Source organism: Neomonachus schauinslandi, chromosome 15 (assembly GCF_002201575.2).
Source record: "Neomonachus schauinslandi chromosome 15, ASM220157v2, whole genome shotgun sequence".
Taxonomy (NCBI): Eukaryota; Metazoa; Chordata; class Mammalia; order Carnivora; family Phocidae; genus Neomonachus; species Neomonachus schauinslandi.
The window spans coordinates 17,665,916-17,686,379 of NC_058417.1; the positions used below are offsets into that span (position 1 = coordinate 17,665,916).

At 48.1% G+C, this 20,464-nt stretch overlaps 1 protein-coding gene across 1 annotated transcript in view; it reads right to left on the reverse strand.

Annotated features, from left to right (window-relative positions):
* SUPT6H (SPT6 homolog, histone chaperone and transcription elongation factor) overlaps positions 1 to 20,464 on the reverse strand; it is a 32,378-nt gene that overhangs the window by 2,690 nt on the left and 9,224 nt on the right. Inside the window, exons 2-32 of the mRNA XM_021704404.1 lie at positions 19,888 to 20,029; positions 18,953 to 19,111; positions 18,780 to 18,856; positions 18,229 to 18,421; positions 17,907 to 17,991; positions 17,018 to 17,291; positions 16,512 to 16,613; positions 16,151 to 16,267; positions 15,499 to 15,588; positions 15,150 to 15,292; positions 14,357 to 14,505; positions 14,105 to 14,203; positions 13,484 to 13,613; positions 13,249 to 13,399; positions 12,871 to 13,025; positions 12,493 to 12,688; positions 11,948 to 12,087; positions 11,708 to 11,825; positions 10,300 to 10,376; positions 9,922 to 10,057; positions 9,497 to 9,634; positions 9,250 to 9,417; positions 7,911 to 8,038; positions 6,577 to 6,784; positions 5,933 to 6,080; positions 5,355 to 5,497; positions 4,303 to 4,443; positions 3,047 to 3,242; positions 2,410 to 2,648; positions 1,708 to 1,821; positions 1,411 to 1,535 (exon numbers count right to left, since the gene is read on the reverse strand). Coding sequence (XP_021560079.1) covers positions 1,411 to 1,535; positions 1,708 to 1,821; positions 2,410 to 2,648; positions 3,047 to 3,242; positions 4,303 to 4,443; positions 5,355 to 5,497; positions 5,933 to 6,080; positions 6,577 to 6,784; positions 7,911 to 8,038; positions 9,250 to 9,417; positions 9,497 to 9,634; positions 9,922 to 10,057; positions 10,300 to 10,376; positions 11,708 to 11,825; positions 11,948 to 12,087; positions 12,493 to 12,688; positions 12,871 to 13,025; positions 13,249 to 13,399; positions 13,484 to 13,613; positions 14,105 to 14,203; positions 14,357 to 14,505; positions 15,150 to 15,292; positions 15,499 to 15,588; positions 16,151 to 16,267; positions 16,512 to 16,613; positions 17,018 to 17,291; positions 17,907 to 17,991; positions 18,229 to 18,421; positions 18,780 to 18,856; positions 18,953 to 19,111; positions 19,888 to 19,996 — 4,448 coding nt within the window. The 5' untranslated portion in view covers positions 19,997 to 20,029. The remainder of the gene's footprint in view (positions 1 to 1,410; positions 1,536 to 1,707; positions 1,822 to 2,409; positions 2,649 to 3,046; positions 3,243 to 4,302; positions 4,444 to 5,354; positions 5,498 to 5,932; positions 6,081 to 6,576; positions 6,785 to 7,910; positions 8,039 to 9,249; positions 9,418 to 9,496; positions 9,635 to 9,921; positions 10,058 to 10,299; positions 10,377 to 11,707; positions 11,826 to 11,947; positions 12,088 to 12,492; positions 12,689 to 12,870; positions 13,026 to 13,248; positions 13,400 to 13,483; positions 13,614 to 14,104; positions 14,204 to 14,356; positions 14,506 to 15,149; positions 15,293 to 15,498; positions 15,589 to 16,150; positions 16,268 to 16,511; positions 16,614 to 17,017; positions 17,292 to 17,906; positions 17,992 to 18,228; positions 18,422 to 18,779; positions 18,857 to 18,952; positions 19,112 to 19,887; positions 20,030 to 20,464) is intronic.

Consider the following 20,464-nt stretch of genomic DNA (forward strand, 5'->3'; position numbering starts at 1 on the left):
CATCCTGGGCTGCAGGATGATGGCAGCACATGCAGGTGAGGGTAAGACTGAGGTCACAGTGTCAGGGTTGGAGGGGCCTCCCAGGGCAGCAAACACAATTCCCCATGAACTGGAATCTGGAAGCACCCCTGTTCAGGTGGGGAGTCTGACCTTACTCAACACTGCGGTGCAGGGAGTACGTGAGGATGGGCTCTGTCACTCGCCACCTAGATGACTTTATGTGAAGTTACTAAACCCGAATCTCAGCTTCATTTGAAAATGAGAGTAACAACCCTTAAACCTTTAGAATTGAGTGTGAGGAATAAATGAGACGGTGCACAGGACGCACTTAGCATGGTGCCTAAGTTACGGTTTTGTTCGATTAAGGGTAACTGTCAATTACCAACAGACAATTACAAAAGCACCAAGTTCTCATTTATATATAAGTTGAACCCTGCTTCCTAAATCTAATGACACTCAAGTGTCGTTAGTTTGGCAACACAAGGAGTCTGCATGCCTTCCTATGAAAAGTTATCATGGTGCCTTTACTCCTTTGTTTAAAGGTCCCTTGTTTGTTCAACTGTTTCTCATGGGACAGTGTCCAGCCAAGAGCCCTGGCTGCCATCCTCTGGAAGCTGAGTCAGAAATGGCTTCTCAGAAATGACAACAATATTCCACATGTGCCCAAGATGGTGTAGGGTCTAGAGTTTCTTGTCACCAGCCACTGAATCCCTACCTACAGTCTATACTGTTTATCATGTGCAGGCAATAATAGGCAGACAAAAGCAGAAATGCACTGGCCTTGGCCAAGGGCCAAAGGGAGGATCGGGGCACAGAGAAGGCTGGTAGAATGATCAGTCTGGGTAATAGACAAAAAGAAAGCAGATCCAAAAAAAGAAAAAAGGAAAAAGGGACTTTGGTTCAGAGTGAGCTCTAAAGGGACCCAGACAAAGGAATATGTAGAAGGAAGGAGAGGGGAGTCAATGGTAGGAGGAGGAGAAGCTCTTCTGACCCAACGCTTCAGTGCAGGCAGTTCTTTAGCACACTACGGCGACCATGAGCCGCCATGTGCTCACCGCCCTGGCCAGCGCAAAGCAGAGAGGGAAAAGGAGAGACCTGTGTCCTGGCCCCCATCTCTGCCAGTCAGGTGGGGAGAGGCTGGTCATTTCCATCACTCCTTGGAAGAGAGAAGAGGTGAAGGAAACTTTCTCTCACAGGGCTGAGAAAAGTATCTTTCTTACCGAATCTTTGCCCTTTTGCCTCTAAATCATCACCCTCTATCCTCAACTCCAACCTCCACTGCTGGTCTAAACAGGTTAAGAGGGGAAAGACGGTCAGGCAGAACCAGACAGAGGACTGCTCCAGGGCTAACTCCCCTGCTAGCCTATCTGTGGACCCCAGCGGTAGCACCTTCTCAGCACCAGTACTCACCTGGGTTTACCCCGGGGCTGGTATCCCAGTAGGAACTTGCCGGGCAGTTCCTTGCAGGCACAGATGAAATAAGGGATGAAAGTGGGCTTCTCCTTCTTAGTTTTGATGAGCAGCTCTTCTAATTTCTGGGGGTAGAACGAGAGGGAGAGGTTGGGATAGCAGCATGCTCGGTACACAATGTCTGGTACACACACAAGGCACCCCTCTTTCACCAGCAGAACATCCCCTACACTGAAGGGAAACCAGACATACTGAAGTGACCGGGAGAGGTCACGCCTTGAAGAGCCCTGGACTCACCTTACGGTCACCACCACTGCAGTCCTGATAATACTTGTGGTTCAGGAGGTCCCGGGCAAAGGACGCCATGGGCTGTACATAGCGAGCAACAATCTCATCCAAGTCTTCAAATTCCTGTGGGGAGATGGTAAAGGCCCCACGGGTCACATTGCCAGCTGAGACTCCTGGCCCTTCATCCAATCCACTCAGAAGAGAACCCATGGGAGGACGTGGACCTCCCAGCCCTGCTGTGGCCTCACTCCACTGCAAAGTCCCCTCCATTGATCCAGCTGTTTGAGTTGTGCCCAGATCTATCAGCTTACAAGGCTCAAAATCCTTTAAACTGTAACTCCGATTCTCCCCTGCTACTTGGGAACAACAGGGAGCTTCGTAAAATTTTTCTCTACTGAAAACAAAAAAGGGAAACACGTGTGTGTATGCGTGCGTGATCATTTGCTTCTGCACGTGTATTTTCTCCTCTTCCTCCGCTGGCGCTCTCTAGGTAGCCTATTTTAAAATTTAGAGGACACAGAAAAAGGAGCAAAATATATAAAAATTGTTATCAAATGACTCATCTCATAATCAACCTCCTGTTCTGTTGCTCTGTGCAGCTAAAATACATACAACGCACATAAGTCACTAACGTCAGCTGAAAGTAGCCAGAAATGGCTTGTTTCTGGAAGCAGGACAGGGGATGGGAAGTGGGCAGGAGCTGGCTCTCACCTCACTGTTGATCCACAGGGTGGCTCCCAGGCTGAAGGCATTTTCCTTGCCTTCTTCCCGCACATCCACATGTTGGTAGATGCCATCGCTGACCTTCCAGGTCACGGTCAGGTGATTTTCACCCTTGCTACTTGGGCGGATGATCACGTCACCCTGGTCCATGGTCTCCATCATCTTTTCTGCTTGCTTGAAGTTTATATTATGGAAGGATGGGTGTGCAATCACTCGTTTGATGTATGCTGAGGAGGGCAGGAAAGAACAACAGATCAGGTGAGGGGACTGGGAGCCCAAAATCATGGGACAAATCGTGGCTTCATTTCTGACCCGCTGTCAAATTCTGAGACTCCTTCACCCTCACCGACCTGGATTCTCTAATGTGAAGGATGTGTGAACCTGGGCTCCTAAGGTGCTCAGAAAACGAGCCTTTAAACGTCACAGTGCATTAGCAAAGAATGTGTGGCCCGAGAAGACCCTGGCTTCCAGCCCTGCCACTGACTCCATCCATGATGTCTCTGAGCTTTAGCACCTCAGAGCTGAGCACTCACTCCCACCGGGGCACAGCCATCAGCAAGCGCATCCTGTGGAGGGAGGGCTGCCGAGACCTGGGCTGCACAGGTGTGGTGGTGGCCACACTCACTGGTCCGCTGCTGCTTCCGTTTCATGTCCTCCTCCTGCTTGTGGTCTGCTGCTTCGGCATCAAAGTCATAGTAGGTGTCCTTGGGCAGTTTCCACTCGTTGTTCCTGTCCATGAGGTCTGAGGTTCGGCAGGTAAGGTCGGCGCTAAACTTCTCAATGTCAATCTTCATGATGCGGCAGTGAACGGTCATTCCCACCTAGATCCACAGAACATTTGAGCTGGAAGGGACAAAGATGATCTAGCCCGATGCCCCATTTTACGTGTGAGAAAACCAAAGTCCAGGCAGAAAGACGGGTCAGTGACTTGCCTAAAGCCAGCCAGCTAGCAAGTGACTGATCAGGAGCTCAGTGCTGAGTCTGGTCTGCAGAACACGGGCCATGCCCTGCACAGATGCCTCTCATTCTAGGCAGGAAAACCAACTGAGGCTGACTGTGTCTACCCTGCCACTGGCACTCTCCCCTTCTCCCATAAAGTTACCTAATTACTGCTCCTGGGGTGCAATCAAAGTCTGGCTGCCCTTTTTGGAGGGGAGGCAATATAAGAGCTTTCTGTTCTTTCCCCTTGACTTGAGTCTTTCTTCGAAACAGCGGCGCGAGCCAGTCACACGGCATGGCTCTCCTTTCGAAAATCTCCCTAGCTTCCTTTTTCAGGAAGATCTTTCCCCAACCTTCCTAACTCCATGGTTCTCAGGGGTTCATGACACTTAGAACCACAGCATTTGGCAGATCTGGTACCAGCCATGTCACCAACTAACTGGGTGATCCTGGAAAAGACACTCAAATTTCTCTGGAAAAAGAAGGTCCCATTTCCTTCCCCATCACGTTGTGAGATTGGAGACAACAGACGTAAATGTCAAGTGCTGGTATCTAGTGGGTGCATAATAGATGGCAGCTGGCAGGAGAAGACTAGCACAGAAAGAGAGCTTAGCCTTTCTGTTTCACAGCATGAAATGCTGGGCCCTGCTTCCGGCCTACAGACTAAAGCCCAGCTTCCCACACAGGAAGAGAGAGCCCTCTCCCGAAGGGCTGGCAACCTAGTGAAATCTCACAAAGACAGTGAACAAAAGCTGCTCCTCATTCACATGCTTCTCACTCTGGCTTCTTTCAATTAGTTATAAATCCTCCTGACACTCTCTCCCTACCAGCAGCCACTGGGAACAGAGCCTCACTTTTGGGGGGCACTGCCCAAAGTTCCGGAGCACCCAATTTGGGCAGCTGAAAGCCCCACTAGATGCCTTAGCCCGGTCGTTCATCTACCTTCACTCGCTCCTCCGGCCGCTTTACCACTTTGTCACTGAGGAACTTGGTGGGGATGAAGCCGGTGACACCATTGTCTAGCCGTGTTTTGACCCCAATGGCCTGGCCTGGGCATGAACCGCTGTCAAAGTGGTTCCAGACCTGAAAAGTACATCAGGAGAGGAGCTTGGTCATTAAGATTCTGGAGATCACATGTTCAAAAAAGAGCTGCCAGAGCACTGCAATTTCTTACCATAATACCTGGCAATGTGGTCTGAAAACACAATGACTCAGCCACCCACCAACACAGATTCCGAACATCCCTGATGTTCCTTGACTCATAAATGATGTCAGTGGCTGGCACCACTGGCCATCAGAGCTATCCTTCATGTTAAATCGAATCTATACATCTCTCTAGCTGCGACTGAGGCCCCTTCTCCCACTTTGTTCAGACACAAGAAATATACATGCCAGTCTCCGCAGAACAACCCATTTCAGTGAACCAGGCGCCCCCTGGCTTTCTTATAACCTGGACAAATCCCACCAGCTTCCTTTATTAGGTAAAGTTCAGAAATTATCTCTTTCACAAAGACTGCCTGATAACATTTGAAGACTCAGAAAAAGCGTTCAGGGTGGCTTTAATGACTTCCGACCATCAGAGAGGCAGATAATGTCTAGAAGAAAGTGGGACAAATTAAAATGTGTGTGGAAAATGGAAAAAATTCAAGACAGCCTATAGATACCTTCTAACTAGCATGTACGGGGACACTGTGCCTCCCCTGTAAGTAAGAAATGCACGTCTTTGTATCTCCAATCTGGTTGAGTTAGATCCCCAGAGAATGAGAAACTCGGGTTAAAGGCTGAGCCAGAATAGAAGGAAGCACACAGATTTCGGACCAGCATTCCAAGGGACTTCACATTAGACCTGTATGTGTTCTAGTCCTCTTCCCTCTCTTGTGTATTTGTTTGGTAAGAGCACCACCTAAAACAGCCCAATTCTTGACTCCTTTCTAGGGCATAGAGAACATTCAATCGAGGAACTCCAGTGACCACAGTAACACGGCAGCACATACCTCACTTAGTTCAGGGAAATTGTCTTGCTGACAGAAGGGGCACTGCCAGAGCCCTGTCTCATCATTGCGGATTGCCTGGTCATAGCTCTCACCCTGGGGACGCCTGTGGGCAATGCCAGTGACGTTGCAGATGATGAGCTTTCCTGCGGGAAAGGGCGAGGATAGGGAAGGAAAGAAAAGAATGGGGAACAGGCTAAGAAAACTGGAGGGGTGACTCCTTCCCACTGACTTTTTAGTGACAGAACATCTGTCTTACAGCATCTCCACAGATTTCCCTCACATCCTTGAGAAGGCAAATCTTCCCCTGATTTGATGACGGGAGAACATGAAGCCTCTATGAGTGATTCCCTCAAGATCCTGCAGCAGCAGGTTAAAGGCACAGTCTGACCCTGGACTCAGTTTTGACTCCTAGTCCAGGGCTTTATAGTTATAATCTTCTTACAGGCTCCCCTGGTTTTTTCTCCCTACAGACCTGCCTCATTCTGTTGGAATCATGGCTTGGTTTGAATGTATATAGTAAATGCACCCCCCCACCCTTACATATCCTTCTCCAACTGAAAACTAGACCCAGAATTTACCAATGTAGAAGGTCTCTGGTGTTTCTTTGGTTAACATATTGAAGATTTCCTCTGTGTTGGGAGAGCGGTAGGCTGTACGGAGGTCCTTATACCGGCAGCTCAGCTCCGCCCGGATGTCGTACAGGGTGATGTGTTTGTCACCGTAGCCCTGCGGAAGAAGCCCATCAGAAAGAACCTTGCAACCATTCCCCGACTGGAGCCACAGGGGCTTTCAATGAAAGGAATAGGCCAGTTGGCCCCTGTCAGGGCTTCTCTTTTTCCCCTTCAACATTTATGACAGGAAATTTTCAAACCTTCTCTTAATCATGCAATGTTCTAGAATAAAAATGCCTCAGAAAACCCTAATGTGTGAAATAGACACATGCAAAGCTGTGCTATTGGAGAGGAGGAGAGAAGGCTTAGAAGGAAACTTGACTATTGCCCCAACCCCCCTGTAGTAGCCACAGCAGTTTGAGACTTCCTTGGCTCCTTAATAAGTAGACTGAACACTTGAAAAACCCAGTATAGCCTGGGGAGGGAGAAGAGAGAATCGAGTTTCCCATGTTAACAGTATCAGAGGTTTTCTTGAGACTTGCTGCCCAGGTCTCCTCCCAACCAGGGCACTTGGGATGATTTCTGTGCCAGGCCTCTACGCTGTCACCCACCTGCCTCTCCAGTTCTTCTGCAAAGGCATCAAGGTCCAGGTCCTTGAGTCGCTCTGGGTTTTCCAAGATCTCTTCGAGGGCTCCTGCAGGGTTGGCGTCCTCAGCTGATTCATCATATTCGAGAGCATCCACTGCCATCTTCCTGGCCCACTCATAAGTCTCAGGGTGGACTCGGGAACCATCAAGAACTTCAATGTATGAGTCAGTGCTGAAGGAAAGGCAGAAAAGGGGCAAGGATATAGAACGAGAAGCTTCTAGCAACAACCCAAATGTCCACCAATGGGGAACTGGTTAAATAAATTAGGGTACCTCCATACAATGGAGTACTATACAGCCATTAAAAATAATGAGGTAGGTCTATGTGTGCTGACATGGAGAGATGACCACAATATACTGATACGTGAAGAATGCACTGCAAAACACTATGAACCGTATGACCCCATTTTTGTAGTAAATGGGTAGTTAGTAAATGCATAGCAAAAATAAAATTTAGGAACGTTGTAGTATACACCAAATTGTTATGGTAGTTATCTCTGGGGGGTGGGATTATGGGGGACTTCCACTTTCTGCATAATACTGCTATATATTGAATTTTATATCACGAACTTAAATAAGTGTTACAATAAGATAAAACAAGAAGGGGGAAAAAGACTTCTGACAATTTGCTGGCAGCTATTTTCCCCCATAAAGCCTTCCCAGGCTGGTCTCGCCCGTGCACTCACATGGACCTATGTTATTCGTGGAGTGTTACAGCAAAGCTGGGTGGAAAATGAAGTTTTAGAACTTGAAGCCTATTTCCCCACTGATTTCCATTACTGAATGAGGAGCTATGTGCCCGTGGAAAAGATCCTCCAAAGACTGAGTTGATAACTTCTGGAGAGGAAGAGGTCAATAGTGAAGTCCAAAGTCCAAGTGAATAGAACTTTCTCTCAATAACATCATCTCAAAACATACCGAATCTCTCTCCCCCTTCCTTATTTCCTCATACCCCCACACTCCTTTTCCATTGCCCCTGCTAGTCCCACCCTTATCTAATCATGGCAGATCATAACAGAACATGTTTGTGTTTACTGAACAAAGCCTTGTATGTTTCCTGTCTTTAATTTAAAAAGTAAGTTGGTTCTTTTTAGGTTTTTCTCACACAAAAAAAGCTTCACATAATTGAACCGATCTTTTCCATAGGTCAGAGGCTCTTGACTTAATAAAGGTTCCTCACCTTTGCTTTAAAATATTTAATTCAAATACCTCGGGCCCTTTGACAGCCCTAATTCCCTGAATCCCCAAAGCAAAGCCCAAGGGAATTCCTCCTGGCCCACCCAGGCAGAGGGCATCACCTGTCCCCCAGGGAGGCCGTGTCAATCTTGAGGAAGCCAGCACAATTCATGAAGACTTTGGGACCCATGTGGCACATGGTGACCAGCTGGGTCCGGCTCTCGAGCCTGGTGTTGTTTTGCTTCAGGATCTAGGGGAGAGGTGTGGAGTGAGCCAGAGCAGCAGGCAGGCCCCACTCTCCCCGCCTGCTTTCAGGTTCCTGGGAAACCCTCCGTGATGGAAACTCTGTCCCCATGCCTCAATATCTAACTGGGCACTATTCCATACTGTCTGTATTTAAAAAAATTATTTTAGTGACTACGTTAACCTGCCAAAAATAATACATAACTAATGTATGGCTTAAAATTTTTTTTTTTTTTTTTTTTAAAGATTTTATTTATTTATTTGAGACAGAGAGAATGAGATACAGAGAGCATGAGAGGGAGGAGGGTCAGAGGGAGAAGCAGACTCCCTGCCGAGCAGGGAGCCCGATGCGGGACTCGATCCAGGGACTCCAGGATCATGACCTGAGCCGAAGGCAGTCGCTTAACCAACTGAGCCACCCAGGTGCCCTGTATGGCTTAAAATTAACGATAAAATGGGGCACCTGGCTGGCTCAGTTGGGAGAGCATGCGACTCCTGATCTCGGGGTTGTGAGTTCGAATCCCATGTTGGGTGTAGGTATTACTTAAAAAAATAAAAAATCTTTTTTTTTTTAAAGATTTTATTTATTTGAGAGAGAGAGAGAATGAGTGAGTGAGAGAGAGAGAGAGAGAGAGAGCATGAGAGGGGGGAGGGCCAGAGGGAGAAGCAGACTCCCCACTGAGCAGGGAGCCCGATATGGGACTCCATCCCGGAACCCCAGGATTATGACCTGAGCCTAAGGCAGTCACTTAACCAACTGAGCCACCCAGGCGCCCCCCAACCCAAAAAACCTTAAAAAAAAAAAAAAAAAGTTAATGATAAAATATATACCCAAGTACCCATCACTCCTCATCTTAAAGAATATTACTAATACTTCTAAAGCTCCCTGCATACCCCTTCCCCCAACCAACTCCTGACTGAAAGCCCTTTTTTTCCCACTGTAATAAACCACTATCCTGAGGTTTGTGTCTGGTACTCTTCTCACTTTCTTCCATCCATTTTAAATCTTGGTTTATGGCTATCTTTCCCATAATATAGTAGTGAAGAGCACAGCTGTGGCCACCTGGGTCTCAAGTCTGACTTGGACTCTCACGAGCTGGACTCTGGTCAAGTCCCTTTATCTCTCTGACCTTGGTCTTTTGTCAAATCATGCTGGCAGAGTGTAAAGGCTCAGTGAAATGGGAACTTTTTAAATTTTCTGATTCAACCCCATCCTACCTTGAGGAGATGGGTCCCTTTTCGAGGTCCCAGGCCACAGACATACTGGATCAAGGCCTGGCTGTACGGGTGGGCGATGGCACGGTTGACATCGACACCAACCTCATTGACTCGGTTGATAAATTCACAGTACAAGGCGTTGAGCAGCTCCTCTTTCACCACGTGCTCCTGTGGACACAGAGCAGGCAGGGGTAAGGTTCCTGTGCCATTCTGTCTGCCCAGGCTTGCCTCTCAAAACCCTACTCACCTGCAAGGGATGAAACTTGAGACACAGGATGTCTTCATCAGAGCTGCACACCTGGGCAAATTCAATCAGAGGGTCCTGGATGCGCCGGGCCAGGGAGACGGCTTGTCTCAGCACTGGAGGGTAATCCCGGAACTCTGCCTAGAGTCAAATGAGGACCAGTAGGACCATTAAGTTCCATTAGCTCTGAACAACAAAAGGAAATCCAAAGTGTTCTAGCCTTAAGTCACTTTCTCGTCTTCTCTGGGGCCAATTTAATCTGCAGGGCTCCCAATCTGAGCCATGACTGGCAAAATGAAGCACCCCCACGTGGGTAAGTGAGTAAGTGCAGTCCTGTGCCCTTGATCACTCTCGTTTCCCTATTAAATTTCCCTGGTATTGACAGCTCTTACTGGTTCAGGTCCCAAGAATGGGGGCTCCAGCATTACCTCCGATTTCTTGCTGTTCATATAGAGAATGGCCAACTCATTATCAACCAGCTCCACCCCAATAGAGGACAGCTGTTGGCCCTGGTCCAGCTCATGCACAATGCGCTTCACATCTTCAATCAACATCTGGGCGTCCCTGGAGGGATGAGGGGTTTTGGGTCAGGGCTCTTTCTGAATTGTTTCTCAGGAATAGACAGACTCAGGGCTGGGATGGGGGTAGGGTGGTAGGGAAAGGGCTTTGAAGACAAAGAACTACCCCCCCGGGGATGGGAAATTTACCAAGGGTCTACAGAGGCATATGTCCGCTTTGTTAGAGGCATATGCCAGATTCAATAAGAAGGGATGAGTTAATTTAGTCTGATCCCCTGGTGCCCCTACCTGTTTTCTCCTGCAACTGTCACCACATGAGGCTTTTTGTTCAGAAGAAATTTCTTTAGGGTTTCAATGTCTTGAGCCTGGATTGAAATAAAACTGGAACTAAATGGCTCTGAAGATAGGAAGATCTCTAACAGTTTTCTCTCCCTAAGTAGCGCCAAGACCTTTTAAGACCAGAGAATGGTAAGGTCCAAGTTAGACACGATGCACACACACTGTCTAACTGAAACATAAAACAAGGAAACTAAGACCTCTGGTTTGAATGTCATATATCCATTAACATTTTCTAAAGTTACTATACTTCTGGCTCATAGTTGGTTGTGGTCAAACACACTTGGGTCGGGCGCCTGGGTGGCTCAGTCGGTTAAGCGACTGCCTTCGGCTCAGGTCATGATCCTGGAGTCCCGGGATCGAGTCCCGCATCGGGCTCCCTGCTCAGCGGGGAGTCTGCTTCTCCCTCTGACCCTCCCCCCTCTCATATGCTCTCTCTCATTCTCTCTCTCTCAAATAAATAAATAAAATCTTTAAAAAACAAAAAAAACCACACTTGGGTCTTCCTTTTTTCTTTTCCTTCCTTTTTAGTAATCTTTACACTCAACGTGGGGCTTGATCTCAACAACCTTGAGATCAAGAGTCCCATGCTCCTCTGACTGATCCAAACATACTTGGGTTTTGCTAACATAAACCACTATTTGGTTGTCAGGACTATTCTAATCTCATTTCAGTGTTTTCTTTTTAAAAAATGGTTGTTAATGGGGTGCCTGGGTGGCTCAGTAGGTTAAGTGTCTGCCTTCTGCTCAGGTCATGATCTCAGGGTCCTGGGATTGAGCCTGACGTCGGGCTCCCTGCTCAGTGGGGAGCCTGCTTCTCCTTCTCCCCCCTGCTTATGCTTTCTCTATTTCTCTTGCTCTCTCAAATAAATAAAATCTTAAAAAAAAAGGTTGTTAAAAATTACTTTAGGATGCACCTCTCTTGGCAAAATGGAAAGATACCATTAGGTTAAAAAAAATTCAGAAACATATATGTGAGATGAATTCAAATTTCTCCTTCCTTGGAAAAAAACACTGAAAGGCTAAAGCTGGGAAAAGGTTGGCTTAATGCCTCACTGGCTTTCAGCTGCTGGAACAGGATGACCCAGATGCTGGTAAGAACTGAGGCCATAATGGCAGCTCCCAGAAGCACACAAGGCCTAGGACTTGGCCTCCAGCCAGAAGTAAATTCTGCACCAGAACTTGAGCGCCATCTACTGCTTATGGAAGTGAGGCTTCTCCCAGGACTCCAGGGTTCAGCAACCAGGTAGAGATAACGAGGGTCTTGCATGGGACGTTGCGTAGACCATAAACACGTATCCCCATGGAATTGTAAAATGCACTTAAGGTGTACACTTGGTTACCCCGTCCCAGCCACGTGCCTTCTTTTCCCGTTCTTCCTCTCTCCATGCAGTTCGCCGTTTGGTAAAATGGGGCAGCCGAAGGAAGTCTGTCACTTCTCCTTCGCCGTTGACCAGGGCGCAGAACACAGGGTGATCTCTGCCAACCAGACCGGAAAAGAATAGTGCAACAGTCAGAAATAAGAGAATATAACTAAGAAAAGAATGAGATTAGGAAGTCAGGGAAGGGGTGAGGCTGGGCAGGCACGAACGAGCAGGTACCTGGCAGAGGAGAAAGCGATGCCTAAGACGCGGATGCCCTTCCCTTGGTTCTCATCCATAAAGTCATCATCTTCCTCTACCTGTTGATCTGGCCGGTAGGGTGCGACCCTCAACCAGTTGTAGAGTTTGCGACTACAGGCCTGAGGAGGAGACACACCAGACACTAGGGCCGAGAGGCTCACCAAGTGTGCCATGGAAACAGATGCAGGTGCGCATGTGCCAAGGTTGTACTGACATGCGCACTTGCTCCTAGCCCTTGGAGGGCTTATGGTGCTAAGGCATACCTTGCTTTTAGAAACAGGGGAGTACGCAGAGAACAGTAATATAAACAAAGAACGTTTGGACTGGGGGTGGCAAGCCAAGAGGCTGTTCAAATGGGGAGGTTTTGGAGTGATCCATGGCCTTGTTTGCGCTCCCTGTGATTACCCTCCCCCTGCCCTCAGTGTTTCTCCATTAGCTAGAAGACTACTATTAAGGAGTTCCTGCACTCTCAGCTCTAGTTTGGGGAAATCACAGGACCAAAGACCATGAGTTTCTGTCTTCACCTTTATGACATATTCTTTGGCTTCGGCCAGCAGCTTGTTCTTGAGTTCTTTGGCCATCTGCACATAGAGGAACTGCTGCAAAGCTCGTTCGATGGCCATAGTGCGCTGCCGGTTCCACTCCTGCACCTGGTGGCTGAACTCATCTCGATAGTAAAACTGTTTGATCTCTTCGAAATACGTCTGGTCATTGCCGTAGCTGAGGAGAGACAACACGGCAGTGTCGGGGATGGAGGACAGGGGATACTCAGATGTCCACAAACCTTGAGTGAGCCAGGGACAATGACTCGCTCAACTCTCAAACTGCGGTTCACATTCTTGAAGGACCCCTCCCTCATCGAGCCCTTCCTCAAAGAGCCCCCACCCCAGAGCTTTGCTTACCCTTCTACCCCCTTCATGTCTATACTGATGTCAATGGTGAGTAGCCCTTCATCTTCAGCCAAGCATATCTTGAGGAACTGGTCATCTCTCAGTTCCTTAACAGGCTTGTTCTTTAAGTATTTGAAGGAATAAGCGTAGTGGGCCTCATCCACATCCTGCAGACATCAAGAGGAATTATCAGCCTACTGATGCCCTGACCAGGGGATGCAGGGAGTCCAGCTCTTAGAGAAGGCTCAGATAAGCTGGCTTGACCTTGGGAGAAAAGACTGCCTCCCTGCTCACAGGCAGACGGCTCAGCTGCACACTAAAGCAAGAAACTCAGTTCAGTTGACACAGAGCTGGGCTATGTCTTGGATCAAAACCCTTCACCCAGCTCACCTTTCTACCTTTCTTGGTGGGGGTTATATTGAGCTTGGCTCTCTCCTGGAAGGTCTGCCTCAGCACCTGTCGGACAAGGGGCTCTCGGGCAATCTGCAGGGCTACCATGTAGCGGGCACCTTCCAGCACAGCTTCTGGCGTAGGGAACTGGCTGTGGGGAAAATGGGGCAGCTGCAGGATGACAGTGTCTGGCCCTCAGGCCCTTCCTCCTGCCAGCCACTTGCTGTACGCCTACCTGCAAACGTAATCCTTGGCCAGCTCCAAAGGCTCTGCAGGGAACTGCTCTGTCTCGTGCCGCTGATAGCTGTCCCGGAGGTTTTCCCCAAATTGCTCCGGAGTAAGCCCAAACTTTTTGGCCAGACCATCTGAAGCAAACAAGAGGGTGAAAGGTAAGACAACAGCTGGGCTGACAAATTTCTTTGCTCTCTGAATCCAGAGCAGCAATTCTGGGCACTAGACTTTAAAAAGGTCATGAAAAAGCAGGACCAGGAAGTTTACAAGGAATAGTAAAACTGCCTTTAAGCACCTGACAGGCTGTTATGAGGCAGGAGAAACAAGAATTTTCTGTGACTCCTGGGCTCAGAACTAAGGTGGAAATTATAGTTTACTAAAAGAACATCTCAGAGATAGGATGGACTCCATCTCTCTGATCATGTGAGCTTCCCATTCCTTTAGGAAGTTAGGGAAAGGCCTGGCCATTACTGTGGGGTGGGTGTGGGTGCAGGGGGGCCAGTGTTCAGAACTGGACTGGTGATTCTCTCAGATGTCAAGTCCTCTTCCTGCCCACCAGCGACTACCAGGGAACTCCCCTTGCTCATGGCTACAAAACCCAGGACACAAAGCAACTAGCTTTTACCTAGCCCAGCGCTCTGGCAGATGGTGTACATATCTCGGCGGGAGGCCTGTTTGAGCTCTGGGCCCCTCTGCTCCTCATCTTCTGCCTCTTCACCCTCACCTGGGAAGAAATCATGAGTTAGTGCTCCAGTTTCTAGTCATTCCCGAGGATCTGACACATGTAAGAGAGAAGCCCCAAAGGGCACTCAGCCCAGGTCATCCTAGGGGACGGCGTGGCCATCAAGCCTCCTGGGTTTTCTTTTCCAGCACTCGCCTTCCTCATCTCCCTCCTCCCGTACACGCTTCAGCTTCTTGCGGCTGGCCTTGGCAGCATTTTGCATCTTGGGGATATCACGACCATAATAAAGCAAGAAATGGTTGTAGACATCTTTCAGCTCATCCATTGACTGCACATCCTTAAGCCTGGAGGAAAGAACAGAAGACCTCAATTATCACTGAGTAAGAATATAAACCCATTTCTGCTACAAGAGGTCCAATTCCCGTGAGGCAAGATCCCAACTGGGATGGGTGCCTGTATTCTTCAATTATTAGAGCTATACAGCACCACTAGACCATGACTTACTTGCAACCAAGGTATCTTAGAGAAGGAATATGTCAAATGGTGGTCGGTGGTTGTTAGAAATGGAGATGAAGTTGAAGCATCATATCTCTAGCAAAGTTCAGAGTCCTTGACAAGTCTGCCCCCCCCCCTCCTCCCCAGCTTCGTGACACTGGCCACTGAAGTCATCTGCTCCCCTCCCACACTCCACACTGATTGCAGACTCATCAAGCCACTTTCTGGTTATAATTTGGTTTCCCATGTAACTTTACATGCAGGGAATTCTCAGATCGGCAAACATGACTGTCTTATCCTTTTAACAATTTACATCAATATAGATAACTAAGATGATTTTGCCTGCCAGAAAGATCACTTTTGATGTGGGGACAAATTGGATTTCTAAGGGATGGGCCCTGTGCTGAGGATTTTGTAGGTTATGCTGCTCCCTGGGGGCCCGCCTTTGGTCTGAGTTTATTCCTTGTAATGGAATAAACCCTGCACACGTCACCTCTCCATGTCGGTGGTATCCAGAGCCCGGATGCCATCAGCAAGGGGTTTGTCAGGGTCAGCGGATATCTGCTCGTACTGATAAGCCTGCATCTTCTCAAATAGCCGTGTTAGATTCTCTTTGCGGATCCTCAGTTGGGTCCACTAGGAGGAGACAAGGCAGGAGTAGGGGCTGATGTTTGGCCTTGGAGACCTGAGGCTGCTCTGTTCCTTACTAGGAGACCCTGGCGGGGAGCTTGACAGGCTGGGGAGGTTTGGGCTGCCATGGTATGTATAGGAGGCTTGGGCTCCGGTAGTAGTGGTGCCCAATCCACACCTCAGCCTCTTAGCAGGGCACGGATCCATCTTACCTTTTCATCCCACTGCCACACCCTCCACAGGTCATTGATGTGCAACTCAGGCTCCACATACTCCTTACGGTAGAAAGCAATAAAAGGCACCTAGAATGGCAGGGAGACTGCAGTCAACCAGAGTGGAAAGATCTGTAAGGAGCTCCTTTGCCAGAGGGGTAAAATAGCACCAGAAAATTCAACAGTCGGAAGCTTGACCTCCCTCACAGGCTCCTTAAGGGCACGTGCTCTCCCCCATAGTGGAAAACGATGCTGCAGATAGGTAGCATCGTTCTCCTGATCACTAGCGTCTCCTTTGGTTCTCACACTCTTGAGCCAACGGACCACATATGAGAACAGAAGGGGGTTCCCCACCTGACAGGTAGCTCCCCTTTCCCTCACCCCCAGGTGAATTTTTTTTGAGAGAGAGAGAGAGAGAGAGAGAGAAAGAGCATGCGCACAAGTGGGGGGTGGGGGTGAGGGTGGGCAGAGGGACATGGAGACAATCTAAAGCAGGTTCCATGCCCAGCGCAGAGCCTGACGTGGGGCTCGATCCCACGATCAGGACCTGAGCCGAAATCAAGAGCTGGACACTCGACTGACTGAGCCACCCAGGTGCGCCCCCCCAGCTGAATTTCTAACCAATGGGCCATTAGAGAGCTTGAGGTGCTACCTCAAAGTGTTGATTTCGCATGAAGCCCAGGGCTTCTTTAATCTTCTGAATTGTGCTGGGCCCTTTTCGACTGAAGCTGCTGGTTGGCTGCCCTCGGTCTAGATAATCACAGCTTTCCTAGAGCCAGAAGAAAAAAGAAACAGCAACAATGCTGTTACTTGTTTTGTCTTACCATGCGTGAAACTGTTTCATGTCAAAGGATAACCTTTGATGAAATCCAGAAAAATCTCTCATACACATACACACACTCATACTGTCCTGTACTAGGCACATAGACGTTTGGGACATGGGAGGAGAAGGTCTTCATCTTGATGAAGTGGCTTCCAGTTCATGTCAAACAGAAGGATCTTTTTTTGGATACCTGCAGAGAAATGGTTGGTGTGGCAAAGGCATTCCTGTAGATCCAGTCAGCTTCTTCTTCTAGTTCATCATCTTCAGCCCCCTTAACTGGGATGGAGCGGAGCTGTGGGGGATAAGACAACAATGAGACTGACTTTATCCTGTATCCCCTGTGGGAAACACACACCACTTCAGGAGAGAAACGTGTGTTCCAGACACATATTTCCGGCACCCTGGAAGAGTGTTGTCCTGGTATGAAGTAGATGGTATGTCCTGGCATGAAGTAGATACCTTATGTATCTACTAAAGAAAGAGTGCCATTTCAAGAACCATAAGCAGCACAAGAGCCTTCTCTAAGAGCTGGAGTCCCTGTACCCCCTGGTCAGGTGGGGTTCAAAGCCAACTTCCTACATACCATTCAATATCAGATTGTTGTTAGACTGTTCCTCTGCTACAGCGCTTGGAGCAAGGAGGCTCAGGGCAGTGATTACAGATGGGCAGAAGTTACAGAAGCTCGTGCTTTCTTACCTGGAACCTCTCAGGCAGGTCGGTGGCTCGGATTTCATTGTCCTGATCTGTGAGGTGGCTGCTTTCCAGCTCACTGGGCTCATACATCTCGAAGATGCTCCTGCGGCTCACACGTTTCTTGGTGGTCTTCTTGGGGCGCACTCGGATCTCACCCTCAGCCTCATCATCCTCATACTCATACTCTTCCTCCAGTTCTTCATCATACTCATTGTATTTCTCAAACTCATCATAGTCAAAGTCCACACCAAAAATCTCCTGGGCTTCCTGCAGGGCCCTGTGGGTGACAGCAAGAGGCAGTTGGCCCAGGTTCTGGTGAGAGGAGAGAGATGCAGCCCATGCATAGATCCTTGACTTGCCCCAAAGGAAACAAAGAAGATTAAGAGAAAGGTAAATGAAAAAAGCATATTTACTGTGGAATAAAGACTTAGTTGGGGGATATTTCTGGAAGAAAAAAAGCCTATGGTTGGTATGTGCCAGTGTCAGGGATCAAACAGCAACAGGGCAGATAGGTCCATACTCTGCTCAGCAGATCCATCTTTTCCTAAGACATTACAGTATTCCCTTAGAGCAAAAGCTTTCCTGCAACAAAATTATACTTAGAAAGCCAACATATAAATAAATAAACACGGAGCTGCAGGTGTAGAGGGAGGCTGGATGGAGGCCTACACACATGTGACTCCATCCTGAGCCCACACTGGCCCTATAATGCAGAGAGCTCTCAGGGCTTCTAGGAGCAGTCTGACATTCCTGCCTAGTAAAGGTTATCTGAGGTGGGGAAGCGAAAACGTTGAGAGCTGGGACGTCCCATTTTTGGCAGAAACCTCTGACATCCTCCTTCCTATGTCTACTCAGATGCCTTTATCACCACCCCGTACCAGACCCCACTCACGCATCTGTGTATCCGGGAAGCTTTTTCCGCCACTTAGGTTTTTTCAGAGGCTGTCCATCATCATCCACAATGAAGTCATCAATGTCTGGGCAGGGAAGGAAGGGATTAGTACTCAGAGGCAGGGCATGACCCAGGACTGAGTGGCTTTAGTTCCTATGTGAGTGGCCAGTGAGGAGAAGAGTAGGGAGGCTCCTGCAAATGAACTTCTTTCTGTCAAATGCTGGGGGCCTGTAGCTGAAGAATGGTTTCCCACCCTGCTCGTAGGGGCTAGGCAATCCCAACACCCACCCAAACCCAGGCTTCCCAGCCTGATGCCACATACCTGATTCTTCATCATCTTCCTCCTCCTCCTCTGGAGGAGCCATGGGGGCCTCCACGGCTTCCTGCCCTTCTTCCCCTTCCCCATCCTGGAAGATCTCCTCTGCAATTGCCTCTTTTTCATGTTCCTCTTTGCCATATTCCTCCTCGTCGTCATCCTCGTCATCTGACATTTTTTTGACACGTCGGTACTTTTGCTAGGGGTGGGAAAACCTGTCTCATCAGGGTCTGAGGGGACTGGCATAAGGATGCTTGCTTTCTAATCTCACTCCCATTTCCCCACCAAAGTTCTGCTGACCAAGGGGATGGCAAAGAACACATTACGTGATGCTCTTTCAGCACCAAGGCCCACCCTTGAAACTCTGACAAGCCTTTCTCTAATAGGTACCCAGAACTGGGATGCAAATCTAGTTGCCACAGCACAAGGGCACAGAGCAACTTTCTCTTCTCTGATGCTTCCCACACTGTTCTGGAGGTGCCTCATCCCCCAGAAATCACTGAATTTCAAGGCCTTTTTCCTTCATCCCAGGGACAGAGACAAAGAATGACACTTACTCCTCTTTTGACTTTGACACCCAAATTCTCCTCAATGAGGTCAAAATCATCATCCTCCAGGCGGTCATCAAAAGATGCTGGAGAAAACAAAGCGTTACGCATGGTGACGGGGAGTCCCCTTCTCCACTGCAACTTCCACCCCAGCCTCGCTTGACTGAGGAGAGACTACTCACTGCGTTTTCTCTTCTTGTGGCCAACATCATCTTCTGAATCACCAGAGTCACTACCCTCATCCTCCTCCCCTTCATCTTCATCGTCATCATCATTGATAAAGCCTTTCAGATTGCCTTGCTCATCCTGATCATCTAGGTTCTCCTCCTCCTCCTCCTCATCTGGAAAACATGCATGTTTGAGGCATGGAGTTTGGGTAACGGGCTGAGGTGGGGCAGGGCCACCTGCTTTACTGTGATTCTCTCTCTGCTCTGAAGCTAAGGATATGAGTGCCATGTTGACTTTTCAGCCCCATCTAAAGATGTAAAACATGGCCACTGACTTAGAGGAGCAGCATCTGGAAAAGGACGATCTCCTTTCTATGTTCACCATCTGTCTTTAGGCAAGATGATTTTCCTAATTACTTGGGCTCTTCAAAATCACACTAGGGGCTTTAGAGCCACCAATAATCTTTGTTTTCCTCTTAGTTTATAAATTCAGCGGCTATATTACTTCTTTTATCCATAATTCTTTTGATAAAACTTACGTTTACCTTTCTGTCTTTAAAGCTATTTCATGGTTCTACTCTGCTGAGGGTCACTAATGGTTGACTTTGGCCAGAGAAATAGGAAACTGGGCACATAAATACCAACACTCCTAGGTCTCTACAAGAGGAAAACATTACCTATGTATTTATTTGTTGGTTTACTGTCTGTCCCCTCCCACTAATGTAAACTCCATGACAGCAGGGTCTTTATTTTATATTTCTAGTTCTAGGCACAGTGCCTGGCATATAGCAGATGCTCAGTAAGTATTTTCTATAAATTACTGAAAATTCTCAAGCTGGTACCTCATGTGTGATAACTTCTGTGCTCAGCCTGAGCCTTTCATCAGCAAGAATCCAACTATCCAAAGCTTAGCAATAGTGGGGAGAAGCTTGAGGCTGGGGCCTCCTCACCGTCATCCTCCTCTTCCACAAATTTCTTGGTGACTCGGGGCACCACTTCGCCTTCATCATTGTACTCTTCCTCGGACTCCTCGGCTTCGCTTTCCACAAAATCAGACATGGCTGCAGCTTCTCACGGCCTGCCTAAAGATGACTAGGGAAGGAAGGAAGATGGGAATAAAAAAAAAAATGAGACACATGACTTTACAGAGTGCCCTTAAACCTTTCCACACACAGCTTTTTAGCCACATGCCACTGTTCTGCCTCCTCAATCATTCCCACCTAAGGAGGAGACACTAAGAATCAGATGGCTCCATCGCATCCATTTTCCACTCCTCCCATGGTTACTCCTCTCTCATGTGCCTTTAAAAAGATGATTGATTACACTGGACTTCTTATATAGAGTTGACTCTCCAACAGCAGGAGTTTGAGCTGCATGAGTCCACTCACAGATTTTATTCAATAAATACATAGAGTACTGTAAATGTATTTTCTCTTCCATGTGATTTTCTTGACATCTTCTTTTCTCTAGCTTATTTTAAGAATATGGTTATAGTACATATAACGTCCAAAATGTGTTAATTGACTA